Source organism: Mustela putorius, unplaced genomic scaffold (genome assembly GCF_011764305.1).
Source record: "Mustela putorius furo isolate JIRA1106 unplaced genomic scaffold, ASM1176430v1.1 tig00000738_pilon_pilon_pilon, whole genome shotgun sequence".
Taxonomy (NCBI): domain Eukaryota; kingdom Metazoa; phylum Chordata; class Mammalia; order Carnivora; family Mustelidae; genus Mustela; species Mustela putorius.
In genome coordinates this window covers 323,220-338,076 of record NW_025421463.1, presented here as the reverse complement: position 1 = coordinate 338,076, position 14,857 = coordinate 323,220, and the positions used below count along the sequence as shown (strand labels likewise).

Genomic DNA, 14,857 nt, shown 5'->3' with positions numbered 1-14,857 from the left:
TTGTTCCCAGCTGCTTGAGTTGTCCGCCTTCACTGGCTCTCCATGGGGAAGGCAGGATCCACCTGTACATACACCCCTCACGCAAAAATCACAGCAAGTCTCACAGGAGCTATCTCACATTTAATTCCGATAAAGCTTAAAGTGGCATCTACATAAGTGAACATGCTTCTGAGCAGAACTGTAAGAGTTGCGAGCCATATTGCTCTTACACAATGAACCACATTTTCTTTATTATTTTGTAGTATTCCACCATGCTGTAATTGCCCAAAGCCCAACACCTGGATGCACAAATTCTTACAGTCAATATACAGAACACTTATTATCTATCGGTGTGAACCCACTCCTCCCCACAAACACACACACACATACACACACCCTTTTTGTTGTTGAACAAAATTCATGTCTACTGGCCGGAAAAAGCTATTACATTTCACAGCATTAACTAGCAGTAGCCCTCAGGAGTAGATGGGAAGCTCAGTCTTCCAACCCTCAGATCCCAGCCCGAGAATCAAAAGCAAAAAGACGGATCCTGATCTCGGCACAAAGTCCCTCCACCCCTGGCCCAGCTGGATGGGTGGGGGGTGGGCTGGGGGTGTGGAGAAGGCAGCGGGCTGAGAGGCGTTTCCATGCTCTGCTCTGCAAGGGGATCCCCCAGAGCAACTGAGGAACCCACAAACTCCTGACACCTAGCCCCGAGGGACACAGTTGCAGAATGAAAATGCTCTACCCTAGGGAAGTAGAGTGGGGACCCTTTAGAGCTCCCTACCCAACACCAGGTCTCTACTACTCTAAACATCTATGGGCTCCACGAACAATGAGTATCACTCTAGAGGGAAATCGGCCCTGGGCTCCCATGTTGCAGACATGCCCTGAATCCTAACACTCAGGAGTAGAGTCCAAAGGTGGAGACACTTCAGAATGTAGGGGTGTGCATTGTGCAGGACATGGGAAGAGAGCACTGCTGAGCCATTGAACATTCCTAACATTCAGAGAACCAGCACCGGGGCAGGGGTGGATCTCTTGCCTGTGGGTCTTGACCCTGTCACTCATCACACAACAAGGTAAACCATTTTCTTCCCCTTGATGTTTCTGGTTTTCAGCCCCAGATACTGCCGGCTATTCTTCTCTGGCTGCCCATACAGCATGTTGACAAAGAACTCTGGTTCATCTTTGTCCCTGGGTTGGAAGGTCAGAAACCTAAACATTGCTCTTAGCTTGCGACACAGATAGGTCATTGCTTCCGCTTCGTCTGATGGTTCCTCATACACGGGCTGCTTCATTTTCTTATAGGTAGACAAAATCACTGCCTGAAACAAGTTGATCAATATGCAGATCATCACCAGCATGAAGGATGACAGGAACAGGACCCCCAGAACCCTGTTGTTGGAGAACTCGGTGTTCTGAAAGGCTGAAACGCAATAGGAGAATATCGTCTGCGTAGCATGAATCAGGTTACTGTAGTTCCACTCGTGTTGACCAAACACCAGGTAGCCAAATGCCATGTACACAAAAAAGTACACGGACACCACCAGGGCCATGTGGCAGATGCCGGGAAGGGCCGCTTGAATGGCCCTCTGAGCCAGGCGCACGTCATAGAAGATTCTGGAATACCTGAGGGTCTTCAAAATGGTCAGAAATAACAGGAAACCCAAAATGATCCTCATGGCGTGATCTACTTGAGAAACCGCATGAAACGGAATGAAATCCTCAGGGTGCGACAAGTAAAAGCGAATTATGCCAGTGGCCAAGAAGTGCTTCCTAAAGAAGAGCACAATCAGCACAGTAAATATGCATTTTAGAGCAAAGTTGAGCAGATTGTACACACTTCTCACGTACGAGGCCCTTTCTTGCATGATGATATAACCCTCATCGACCACATAGGCTAAAAAGAAAATGAGAATAGCCACATACAAGTAGATTTCTGCCGAAGTCTCCCTGTCGAAATCAGCAAGCGAGAAGGAGTGCACGGACAGGCTCGTGTTCACAACTCCTAACTGAGACGCCTCAAAAACGACAGAAATGCTACAGAACAGACTGACGTCTGGGTTGAAGGTGGTCAGCTCCAGAATCACGGCCCACGTGTTCTCATCAAGCCACTCGCTGCTCTGGAGTTCCCTGAGCCTCACGGTGGAATTAAAAGGCTGCTGCTCTGGGAAAAAATAGAACGCATAGCCTCCCGACCCATAGGTGTGTAAGAGTCCGTGGGAGACATACCCCCAGATCTTCCCTGGAGGCTTGTAAGTAAACCCATTGGTATTCTTATCCTCAGGCCTCTTGAGAACTTGGTTCCAAAGGCCAGAGTAGCTTCTGGTGTCTTCCGGGTCAGTGCCATAGCTGGGATGACAATGGATTTCTCTTCCCATGCTGGTTTGGGCAAAGTTGGCAGGCAGGCAGAGTTTATCGCCAGGTCTTGCCCTCACCTGCCTCAGCAGTGGAAGCCCCAGGATTTTAGAGGAGCTGTCGGGCAGAAAGGCTGGATTCGGGTCGTTGTGGACCAGGGGCACCAGCACGCTGTTCAGCCACCTGTAGATGTCCTCCAGCTTGGTCACCGAGCCGAGATCCACAGAGAACCGATCGCGAACAAACTGGTTATAGTAAAAGCTGTCCGTGTGATGCAGGAGGGCGACGAGCCTCAACAGGAGGGCTAGAAAGATGAAGTGAGTCAGAACGTAACACAGGAACAGGAAAGCCCTTCTCTTAATTGCCTTCTTCCTCTTGAATATTAGGATTTCGTCTTTGGTGAGGGGCTGGTACATCCTCGATCTTCGGAGCTCCATGATCTGCTCGTGACGCCTCCCCATTTCTTCCTGGCTCAGTTTGCTGCGAAGAGTGATCTCAGTGAGGCCGAACCTGCCTGCCCAAGAAAGATTTTTACAATACTTGGCCCTACTTGCTCTGAAGCCTGACAAGAGTATAATTTTACATGGCTGCACCAGAAAAATCGACAGACAGAATGAACAAAATGATGCAAAGAGCCATTCCATTGACTTTTCATAGCCATAGGTCAGACCATAAAATACAATGAAGAACGAAGATATAGTAGATGCAGCAAAAACCAAGAACCAAGCTATATAAATGCAAAACCAGGGCAGAACGATCCTGCTCTTCCTTTTGAGTTCTACAGGACCTGCATGGTCTTTTCCACCAGCAACATCTTGATTGTTATTTATGTTTGTGTTACTAGCATTTATATTTTTTTCCTTGGCACCTGTGGCCTTGCTTGCTCCTTTCGTATGCATGTGCCATGCAATGGAAGGCTCTTTGGCTAAATACTTGTGATCTCTCTGTCTTTTCTGAGGTGGAGACCTGGAAGCTTCCATGATGGGTTCATGCACAGTCTCCTGAGCATGCCACTTTTCCAGATATTCCTCCCAGTATCCACTTTCGGGTACCACATAATGCTTCCTGGGAGATACCCTTTCTAGAGTCACAAGAGGTTCCCTCTGGGAGTAGGTGAAGACAAAAATTATTAGTATTTGCAGAGGGATCATAATTAAGACACTTTCCAGTCCTGTCATCAATGACCTAACATAACGCCCCTCCTTGGAAACCATTTCTTCTGCTCTGTCAAGATTAAAGAACATAATATTACACAGAAGGGAGGCCATCAGCATTGCCAAACAGCAGGACAGTCTCTGCAGCCTGCTGAATGGTTTAGCAATGATGCCAGAGAAAATAGAGAACCACATGTGATCTCTCCCCAGCTTGTAAGTTGAATCAATCAAGAAATAGTCCTTTCTGTTGATAGGCTGGTCTGGGTTGGTAACACGAAATGTTCTGTCCAAGGAGGTGTCAATACAAAGCCATTCCCGGCATAAAAACAGCCAGATGTGTCGGCTGAACAGATTTTCTACCTTGACTCTGCTTAGATACCAGCTGGGGGATTTGCCCTCATTGTTGTGCCACACACGAATGGAATGGATGTCCCCCAAGTCCCTTTTCGTGGTTAGGAGAAAAGTGTTGATGCCTCCCCGGTAGAAGGTTGTAAAATACGGATGGCTCAGACAATGCACATCGCTGGCACCTTCCGTTCCCATAAGTTGCATGAAGACATCAGCCCTTGTCCGGGCCCGATAACGGCTTCCAGTAAAAATCGTCACAAGGTAGCACACCTTATCATATGGATCATTATCAAGTAGAATTATCACGTGTTGCCGAAGATACTGATCCATGTCATCCCTGTGTAAGGCCCAGAAAGCTAGGATTATGTACATCAGCATAATGCAAAGCACAGTGAAGAGCGTCACAGGGTTATGGGTGACGTTCTTGATGACCTCCAAACGTAGGTCCACAGCATTGGGGATCACAATCACAGTGGCCGTCAAAAAGTGGGTTTGCAAGTGCCTGCTGGCTTGTTTTATTAGATCCAGCTGCCGCCGGACCCTCCTTGTCCTTTGGCAGATGCAGTGCACTCTTCGCCACGTGGTCCTCTCTCCGAGAACACAGGTATCTTCTCTCCAATCGCTCTGGATCCCATACATGTCTAGGCAGTGAGCGCTGAAAAGAGCGATTCTCACGAGCTTATCATTGGCTGCCAGGACAAAACGAGGTGCCTGCAGAGCTATGACCAAGGTGCACTCAGGCGAGCCGCCTCGCTGAGCTATGACTTGCAGCAGGGACGCTGGAAGGCAAACCACGCGGGCCTCCCTAACGGCACAGGCTGAGTCAAACAGGTCACTCTGGTTGGTCATGGGAGGGAAGTCATGGGGCACAAGGAAGGTGGCGACCAGAGCAGTGGGGGTAATTTCACTGCCAGCGTACACCAACACCGTGAACAACACGGTCGCTTCGGTCACAATGTGGACCAGCAACTCCTTCACTACACTGCTGTCCACCTCAACCCTAAACTTCCCTGTCGTCCTTTTCAAGGACTCATCAGCTCCCTCGGTCTCACTCTCGGGTCCCACTGTGAGGTTAAAAGCTGCAAAGCTCAAGTTTTTTCTGGCGATGTACACTTCTGCTACATCAGGCATGATCTCGACCACGTCGCCGTCAGGTGTGGTTCCTGTCATCCTGAATCCAACCACCTCTGCCGAACAGCTTTCCTGATCATTCATCCAAGGAAAGGGATCATCTGCAAACTCACAAAACATGGTGGAAATTGGAGCGTTTTCAGGTAAACTAGGAATAATACTCACATTTAGCGTCGGACGAAAATAATATTGACTGCTTTTCTCATTCCTAAAGATATTGGTAACATCCCACTTTTCAGTTTTCCTGAGGTACACCTTAAAGCTAGAGGCTGTCATTGCAGTGGTCTCGTTCCCTGGTACTTTACCCACCAATACTGTGTCTGCTAGCGATTCCAATACGTAGAAAGGCTCATCGACCACTTCATAGCTAACGGTGAGTTTCAAAATATTAGACAAAGTTGTTAATATCCCAGTGCTCACTGTTTCTATTTGTTCAGAGTAAACGTGTGAATCCTTCTGTCGAGACTGTTGTAGGGCTCGATTTGCTAGCCAAATCCTCACTGTGGCCAGTTTCTGAGCCATTCGAGTGAATCCAGTGGTCGTCTGGGTTAACTCAGTAACACTCATGACAACCTGGCTAATTTCCACCAAAGTGCTATTGGGAAGAATGAAAGTCTGGTTGACAAGGTATTCCCGGAGTCTGGCTTTGTCAGCTTCCAAACTTAATTCAGGTTTCATGATATTCAAAACAGAAGCTGCTATATATATTAAATAGCCTGCACGTAGAAATTCCTGGCTGTCAAGCAAAGTAGATAGCGATGAATTTGGTCCCATGGTGAAATTGAATAAGCGATCGAGCACGCCCTTCGCTGAGATTTTATCCGTAGGGGCATGTACGGTTGCATACAAAGTCGCCTGAGAAAAAGCTCCTAGAGAGTCATACACCTGAATAGATATCTTCATCGCATAACGATTAGCCAACACACCCACGGGGAGAAATGAAGGGGGCGATGTGGACTCATTCCCCAAATACAGGATGGCCCCCAAGGTGTTCTCTTTCACAGAACTGATCTGACCCAAACCATACAAATCAGAGACTACCATTTTGTACGTAAGTGGGATGTTCTTATCCTTAAAATTATGGCACCGGATGACAAACCTGGTAACAAAGGCAACTCCTGTAGCTGGATTAATGCTGCACTCTCCGGTTTCAGGGACATAGTTAATAACAAACGGGTGCTTCAAGTCCACGTTATGCCCACTCCAAGTTGCTAAATGCACAGAAGCCCAAAACTTAGCTTCAGGAAAATCCTTCAAAGCAAAAGCTTTTATAGACAAATGAGCCCCATTCCTTCCTGTTGTGGTGTGCTTCACCCAATCAAAGTTTACCTCATCCCCTAGTGATGACAGAATCGACCATTTATACACATCCTGGCTTGTTGAACCATTTGTGCAATGGAGAAACAAAGAAAATCTGGCTGAAATACCCAAAACGGCATCACAATTTTCAATACACGAGATGTATGCTGCGGGGGCGGGTCCTTTGAGCACGTGTACCTTTCTATCAACATGGGCTCTCCTATCACCCTTGTGGATCACCATTCTGATGAAATACACACCTCCACCTTTCAGTGTTCCTGGCTGAAGTGTGAGGACAGGGCCAGAGGCTTCCTTCCAGTTCAGATTAGTCTGCTGTGGGGCGCAGACGCTGTTGCTCATCACTGTGATTTTATATCCCTGGTAGTTTTTTGGATCCGTGGTACAGTACCAAGAAAAACGGAGTCCCTGCGAAGGGTTGTCCGAATCTGGATCCGACGACCCCGTTCCATCCAGAACCAGCTGATCTGTGAATTTGATTGTTCTGTTGGGACCCCCAGGAATAACTGCTTCTAGGTCACTTCTAACGATGCTGACATACATGAAATCTGAGGCCGAGGCCTGAGGCCTATTTGGATTCATGTAGACATCGACTACGAATCTCATCACATACACCCCCCAAGTTAAAGATTTTGGAGGGATATGTAGAAATGTTGGTACCCTCCCTGATTTCGAGATTGGTATGTCCAATGGTCTGTGCCACTGGGGCAGTTCATGTACCGAGTGGACGGAAAACACCTGCCAGTACGTAACGACTAAGGTGGAGTTCGCACAGTTGTACTTGTAGGTGGCATTGAGGGTAGCCTCCATCTTCCTGGTCAGCACCAAGGGTTCACCATCTTTGTTCCTGTTGATCTTCACCATGGTGATCTCACACGGCGCCTCTGGGGATACCTGGCAGGACACGGAAGACTGGATGGCTTGAGGCCCATCCGAGGTGAGAGCTTCCAGGACAACAGGCGTGGGCCCATCCGTGGGACACTGCGTTTGGGCCACGAAGCCCGCGGAGGGGCGAGGCCCGGCGGCCGGCAGGTCGGAGGTGGAGCGGCGGGGGCGCCGAGGGCCGGCGGGCCGCAGCGGCACGAGCCAGAAGGTCCACTCCGGGCGCCCGGGCGCGCGGGGCAGCGCGGTGCGCCACAGCAGGGACAGCCGGCCGCGGCGCGCAGACAGTCGCAGGTGCACGAGCGCGGGCGCGGCGGCCAAGCGCGCGCGCAGCCGGACGCGCAGCAGGACACAGAGCGGGCGCGCGGGGCCGCGGGGCAGGCAGAGGCGGCCGCCACCGGCCAGGATCACGCCGCCGCCAGGGGCCGCGCGGGGCCGCAGGTGGACGCGGGCGCTGCCGGCCGGCTCCCCGAGGCCCGGGGCGGCCCTCCAAGCGCGCAGCGCGGCCGCGTCTCCGAGGGCTGGGCCGCGAGTCCAGGCGGCTGGCGAGGGACGGCGGGCCGAGGCTGCATCCGGGCGGCGGGGTCCGGACTCTGGTGTGGCGGTCGCCCGGGAGTCGGGGATGGCAGCCAGGTCCCTGTGGGGAGTGGTGGGCCGCGGGAGGCGCCCGCGACCTAGGCCCAGGCCTAGGCCCAAGAGGAGGAGGAGAAGCTGGGCTCTGCGCCCCATAGCGCCACCTGCCTGGGAACCTGGGAGCCGCTGCCGCAACCGCAGGGTCTGGCAAACCGCCGTGGCGGGCGCGGGCCTGGAAGGGGGCGAGGGGGAGGGGAGGCGGGCCTCAGGGTCCAGACTACCTCCGTGTCTGGCGGAGGGCTGATTCGTGGGCTGCGGTTCGAACTCAGTGGGTAATAATGGGTGGGCCCCGTGGTACCCTGACCCCTGCCTGGCCGCATGACTGCTCATCTAATTAAGGCAGCACAAGGCTCCCCAAAGCCTGCAAATACCCCTCACCTATTCCTGGCCAAAACCACAGGGATGTGAACTCGCTGAGAGCCCAGGGAGGTCTGACTCTGGGTTTCTTGATTTGCTTTCCCTACTTTCTTAGGATGAAACCCCCAATCGTTGGCTTTAGATCTTCATTTCTCTAGAAGCATTTAATGCTGTAAATGTCCCACCAAACACTGCTAAACTGCCTCCTGCATGCGTGCCTAGTTTTCTTATCATTCAATTTAAACTATTTCTACTTGCCCTTGTTTGGGTTTTGAACCATCAGTTCAAATGGGTTGTTTAATTTCCCAGTATTTGGAGCTTGTTCGAAATCTAAGATATGCTGGTTTCTAACTTAAGTCTGTCGTGAATACAGTAGTGTGGTCTACTTTGCTGTATGGTCCTGGTGCCCTTAAAAACAAGGTGTGTCTCCTGCCATTGAGTAGGTTGTCCTACAGACATCAACTAGATCAAGAGAGTGGGTACCCGAGTGTTTCATCTTTTATGTCTCCCCTGGGTTTTCTCTAATTTTTCTATCACTCGCTGAGAGAGGCTGTTACTCTCTCCTGTGCTGACTGGGAAACTGTGTCTTTGACCCTTTCTTTCTGTCCATCTTTGCTTCATGTCTTTTCAGGCTCTATTAGATGGATACACATTGGTGTTACGTCCATGTGAATTGGTCCTTGTCTCGTGATGAGATGTTTCTCTTTATCTCAGTAATCATCTCTGTTTGGAAGTCCGTTTCATGTGATGTTCAATGCCAGATGATATGTTGATTGTATCTGAATAAACCTGGAAAATGAAATGAAATAGCCACACTAGCCTTCTTATGCTTACTGTCTCCATGCCATATCATTTTTTCATTCATTTCTTTTTCAGCTTATGTATGTCTTTATATGTAAAGTGGTCTTCTGAAGGCAACATGTAATAGGGTTTTCTTTTCTTATCCTCTCTCTCTGAGTGCACCATCCCGAAGGACAGGCCATTGTCAGGACAGAGAAGGCAGCCATTGCAAGGAAGGGAGATGGCCCTTACTGAGAAGCGATCATGCTGACACCCTGAGCTTGGCCGTGGGGCTCCAGAGCTGTGAGAAATAAATCCTTGCTGTTCAGACACCTGCCCCACTCCGCTCCCCCCCCCCCGGAGGTAATTTGTTTTATCAGTCTGAGCTAAGACATCCGGAAAGGTCAGGGCTGAAAACTCATATTGGGTCATCAGAGGCATGTAGGGTAGAGGCCCAGATGGAGAAGGAGACAGACTCTGGTTGTCTCTGGTCCTTAGAGGAGAGGCAGACAGAGACAGGCAGTGGGTCAAGATGGAGAGTAGGAGGGTGTGGTGTCCTGGAAGCCAAGGAAAGAGGGGATTCAGGAAAGACACAGTGAGGCCTGATGGGTCAGAGAAGCTGAAGATGAGGAAGAGGAACTCGGAGATCATGCTCCTAGCCTGCTGACTCCCTGTCCCCTCTCAGCACCCCCACCCCACAACACACACTTTGGGACAGGAGTCCCCAGGCCTGGGCCAGCGCCACAGGCAGCAGGGTCTGTGTGCACCCCAGGAACAGACGAGATAGGTACAAAAGGAGCCCTGTCCTTCCCCATGGACACTTTAGAGCAATGGTGTTGTGATCCATGGCGCCCTTGGTGATCTGAGCCCCAGTGACCCGGCCCTCCGGAGCCTGCCCTGCTCCAGCTTCCAGAGGACCCTCTGGCCCGCAGGGTTCCATGCCCCATTCTCAGACCCGCTCTTCTCTCGTGCCTCCCCAACGTGCCCCTCTCGAGGTCCCACTGCCCCTACGTATGCCAAGCACTGTGCTGCTCCTGAAGCCAAAAGGCCTGGGGCTGGGCCTTCTTCCTTTGGGCAATTGAGGATTAAGGAAGATACAAGGCATTTTTGTAATCCTGGGAATAACACCGGTCCTGGGACGTGAACAGAGGGGAGCTGAGGAAACACTCTGATTTTCTTACTAACAGATAGGACCTCTGGGTGTTTCCAGCAAGAGCTTTCCTTGGATCACAACCACGATTATAAACTGCGGACTTTATTTGCTGTGTCTGCCCACAGATGGACCATCTGGATGAAGCTTTTCATGTACGACCGGTAACCACTCAGATACATGACCTTGTCTCTAGAATACTGTTCAAGCCCTAAGACAGGCTACACAAGTAGGAGATGGACTGCAAGAGCTACGGGAAATGTTGAAAGAGGGGGGAGGAGTCAAGATGGCAGGAGAAGTGGCAGGCGTAGAGGACATCAGGTGCAGGCCATCAGCTAGATAGCTTATCAAACCATTGAGAAAAACTACAAATCAACAGGAGATCGAAGAGAAGAAGAGCAACAGTTCTAGAAACAGAAAATCGACAACTTTCTGAAAGGTAGGACCGGCGGAGAAGTGAATCCAAGGCGACGGGAAGATAGACAATGGGGGCTGGGGCCGGCTCCTGGCAAGCAGCAGAACACGGAACACAAAATCAGGACTTTTAAAAGTCTGCTCCAGTGAGGGACATCACTCCAGAGGCTAAACAGGGTAACGCCCACACGGGGATAGTGTGGTCTCAGGTCCCACGGGTCACAAAAGGATCAGGGGTGTCTGAGTGTGGCAGAGCTCGTAGGTATTAGAGCAGTAAAGCCTGCTGCAGAGATGGAGCCGAGGAGCGAGTTCTCAACTTGGGGTTACCTTGAACCATGGTCTGTGGCACAGGCCACTGCTCTGTGAGCGGGGTCCCCACAAGATCCAGGGAGACACCTCCAGAAGAGCTCAGGGATCTGCGGGGATCAGAGACTCCAGGCAGGGCTATGTGCCAGAGACAAAGAAGCTTGATCGCAGGCTGGGTGAGCTCAGAGCATGGCCGGAAGCCAGGGAGACGGGAGTGATGAGCGCTTTTCTCCGAGGACACACGGAGGAGTGTGGCCTCAAGCTCTCGGCTCCTCCGGACCGGACCGGAGACTGGGATGCCTCCATTTTCATTCCGTCCTCCAGAACTTGACAGAAAGCATTCAGGGAACAAAAGCTCCTGAAAGTGAACCCAAAGGATTACTTAGCCCGGCCCCTGGTAAAGGCGGTGCAATTCTGCCTGGGGCAAAGACACTTGAGAATCACTACAACAGGCTACTCCCCCAGAAGGTCAGCAAGAAACCCAGCCAAGACCAAGTTCACTTACCAAGGAGAACAATGGAATTCCAGAAAAGGAAAAAGCAAGGCACGGAATTCATGGCTTTCTCCCCATAATTCTTTAGTCTTGCAGTTAATTAATTTTTTTTAATTTTATAGTTTTCCTTCTGCTAATTTTTTTAACTTTTACCCTTTCCTTGTTTAACGTTTTTTAACTAGTTTATATTAACAATACCTTTCATAAAAAAAAATCTTTTTTGAACCTTTATTATTATAGTCATATTCTATCCTTCATTGTATCTAACTTTATTTTTTGTATACACATAGGGTTTTTCTTCTAAAAATTTTGGGGTACAACTTCTTCAAAAAGATCAAAATATACCCTAAATCTAGCTCTGGGCTTGTTCTGGTCTCCAGCCCAAGCAAATTCTCTCCACTTTCTTTTTCTTTATTCTCCCAGCCAACTTACTTTATCAACTCCTTTTTTAGAAATTAAAAAAATTTTTTTTTTCTTTATAGGCGTATTCCATCCCTTCATTGTGTTTACCCTTATATATATTTTTCATTCTTTAAAATTTGGGGAAGTAGTTTCTTCTAAGAGACCAAAATACTCCCCAAATTAAGTGGGTGACCCTGTTCGAGTCACCAGTCTATATATATATTATTTTTTCCTTTTTTATATTTTTTCTTTATTTGTTTTCTTTTTAAAAAATTTTTTTTTCTGAACTTCTTTTTATTCCTCTCCCCCCCCACACACACACAATTTAGGGTTTCTTCTGATTTGGTTAAAGCACATTTTCCTGGGGTCTTTGCCACCCTTTTAGAATTTTATTTGCTCCTTCGTATATTCTTATCTGAACAAAACGACAAGGCGGAAAAACTCACCCCCCAAAAAAAGAACAAGAGGCGGTACCAAATGCTTGGGGCCTAATCAATATGGATATACATAATATGTCAGCTCTAGAGTTCATAATGATGATTCTCAAGGTTGTAGCTGGGCTTGAAAAGGGCATAGAAGATATTAGAGAAACCCTCTCCAGAGAAATAAAAGCACTTTCTGGAGAAATAAAAGAACTAAAATCTAACCAAGTTGAAATCAAAAAAGCTCTTAATTAGGTGCAATAAAAAATGGAGGCTCTTATTGCTAGGATAAATGAGGCAGAAGAGACAATTAGTGATATAGAAGATCAAATGACAGAGAATAAAGAAGCTGAGTAAAAGAGAGACAAACAAATACTGGATCACGAGGGGAGAATTCAAGAGATAAGTGACATCATAAGATGAAACAATTAGAATAATTGGGATTTCAGAAGAAGAAGAAAGAGAGAGGGGAGCAGAAGGTATACTGGAGAGAATTATTGTAGAGAATTTCCCTAATATGGCAAAGGGAACAAGCATCAAAATCCAGGAGGTGCAGAGAACCCCCCCCCCTCAAAATCAATAAGAATAGGCCCACACCCCGTCACCTAATAGTAAAATTTACAAGTCTTAGCAACAAAGGGAAAATCCAGAAAGCAGCCCGGGAAAAGTAGTCTATAGCATACCATGGTAAAAATATTAGATTGGCAGTGGACTTATCCACAGAGACCAGGCAGGCCAGAAAGAACTGGCATGATATATTCAGAGAACGAAGTGAGAAAAACAAGCAGCCAAGAATACTATATCCAGCTAAGCTATCATTGAAAATAGGAGAGATAAAAAGCTTCCAGGACAAACAAAAACTGAAAGAATTTGCAAACACCAAACCAGCTCTATAGGAAATATTGAAAGGGATCCTTTAAGCAAAGAGAGACCCTAAAAGTAGTAGATCAGAAAGGAACAGAGACAATATATAGTAACAGTCAACATACAGGCAATACAATGACACTAAATTCATATCTGTCAATAGTTACCCTGAATGTAAATGGGCTAAATGCCCCAATCAAAAGACACAGGGTATCAGAATGGATAAAAAAACAAAACCCATCAATATGTTGCCTACAAGAAACTCATTTTAGACCCAAAGACACCTCCAGATTTAAAGTGAGGGAGTGGAAAACAATTTACCATGCTAATGGACATCTGAAGAAAGCTGGGGTGGCAATCCTTATATCAGATCAATTAGATTCTAAGCGAAAGACTATAATAAGAGATGAGGAAGAACACTACATCATACTCAAAAGGTCTGTCCAACAGGAAGATCTAACAATTTTAAATATCTATGCCCCTAACATGGGAGCAGCCAAATATATAAACCAATTAATAATAAAATCAAAGAAACACATCGACAATAATACAAAAATAGTAGGGGACTTTAACACTCCCCTCACTGAAATGGACAGATCATCCAAACAAAAGATCAACAAGGAAATAAAGACCTTAAATGTCACACTGGACCAGATGGACATCACAGATCTATTCAGAACATTCCATCCCAAAGCAATAGAATGCACATTCTTCTCTAGTGCACATGGAACATTCTCCAGAATAGATCACATCCTGGGTCATAAATCAGGTCTCAACTGGTATCAAAGATTGGGATCATTCCCTGCATATTTTCAGACCACAATGCTCTGAAGCTAGAATTCAATCACAAAAAATTTGGAAAGAACCCAATCACATGGAGACTAAACAGCATCCTTCTAAAGAATGAATGGGTCAACCAGGAAATTAAAGAAGAATTGAAAAAATTCATGGAAACAAATGATAATGAAAACACAACAGTTCAAAATCTGTGGGACAAAGCAAAGGCAGTCCTGAGAGGAAAATATATAGCGATACAAGCATTTCTCAAGAAACAAGAAAGGTCCCAAATACACAACCTAACCCTATACCTAAAGGAGCTGGAGAAAGAACAACAAAGAAAGCCTAAACCCAGCAGGAGAAGAGCAATAATAAAGATCAGAGCAGAAATCAATGAAATAGAATCCAAAAAAAAAAAACCCCCAAAAAAGACAAAAAACAAATCAAGGAAACTAGGAGCTTATTCTTTGAAAGAATTAATAAGATTGATAAACCCCTGGCCAGACTTATCAAAAAGAAAAGAGAAAGAACCCAAATAAATAAAATCATGAATGAAAGAGGAAAGATCACAACCAACACTAAAGAAATACAAACAATTATAAGAACATACTGTGAGCAAATTTATGCTAACAAATTTGACAATCTGGAAGAAATAGATGCATTCCTGGAGACATATAAATGACCACAACTGAACCAGGAAGAAATAGAAAACCTGAACAAATCCATAACCAGTAAGGAGATTGAAACAGTCATCAGAAATCTCCAAACAAACAAAAGCCCAGGGCTAGACGGCTTCCCAGGGGAATCCTACCAAGCATTTAAAGAAGAATTCATTCCTATTCTCCTGAAACTGTTCCAAAAAATAGAAATGGAAGGAAAACTTTCAAACTCATTTTATGAGGACAGCATTACCTTGATCCCCAAAAAAAGAGAATTACAGACCAATATACTTGATGAACACAGATGCAAAAATTCTCACCAAAATACTAGCCAAGAGGATCCAACAGTACATTAAAAGGATTATTCACCATGACCAAGTGGGATTTATTCCAGGGCTGCAAGGTTGGTTCAACATCTGCAAATCAAT

At 47.2% G+C, this 14,857-nt stretch overlaps 1 protein-coding gene across 1 annotated transcript; it reads right to left on the bottom strand.

Moving 5' to 3' along the window:
- Positions 1 to 108: 108 nt before the first annotated feature.
- LOC106003652 (polycystic kidney disease and receptor for egg jelly-related protein-like) lies at positions 109 to 7,901 on the bottom strand. The gene has a single exon (XM_045083983.1). It carries the CDS (start codon positions 7,899 to 7,901, stop codon positions 1,050 to 1,052), a length of 6,852 nt encoding a protein of 2,283 aa, XP_044939918.1. The 3' UTR covers positions 109 to 1,049.
- Between the last annotated feature and the right edge of the window lie 6,956 nt (positions 7,902 to 14,857).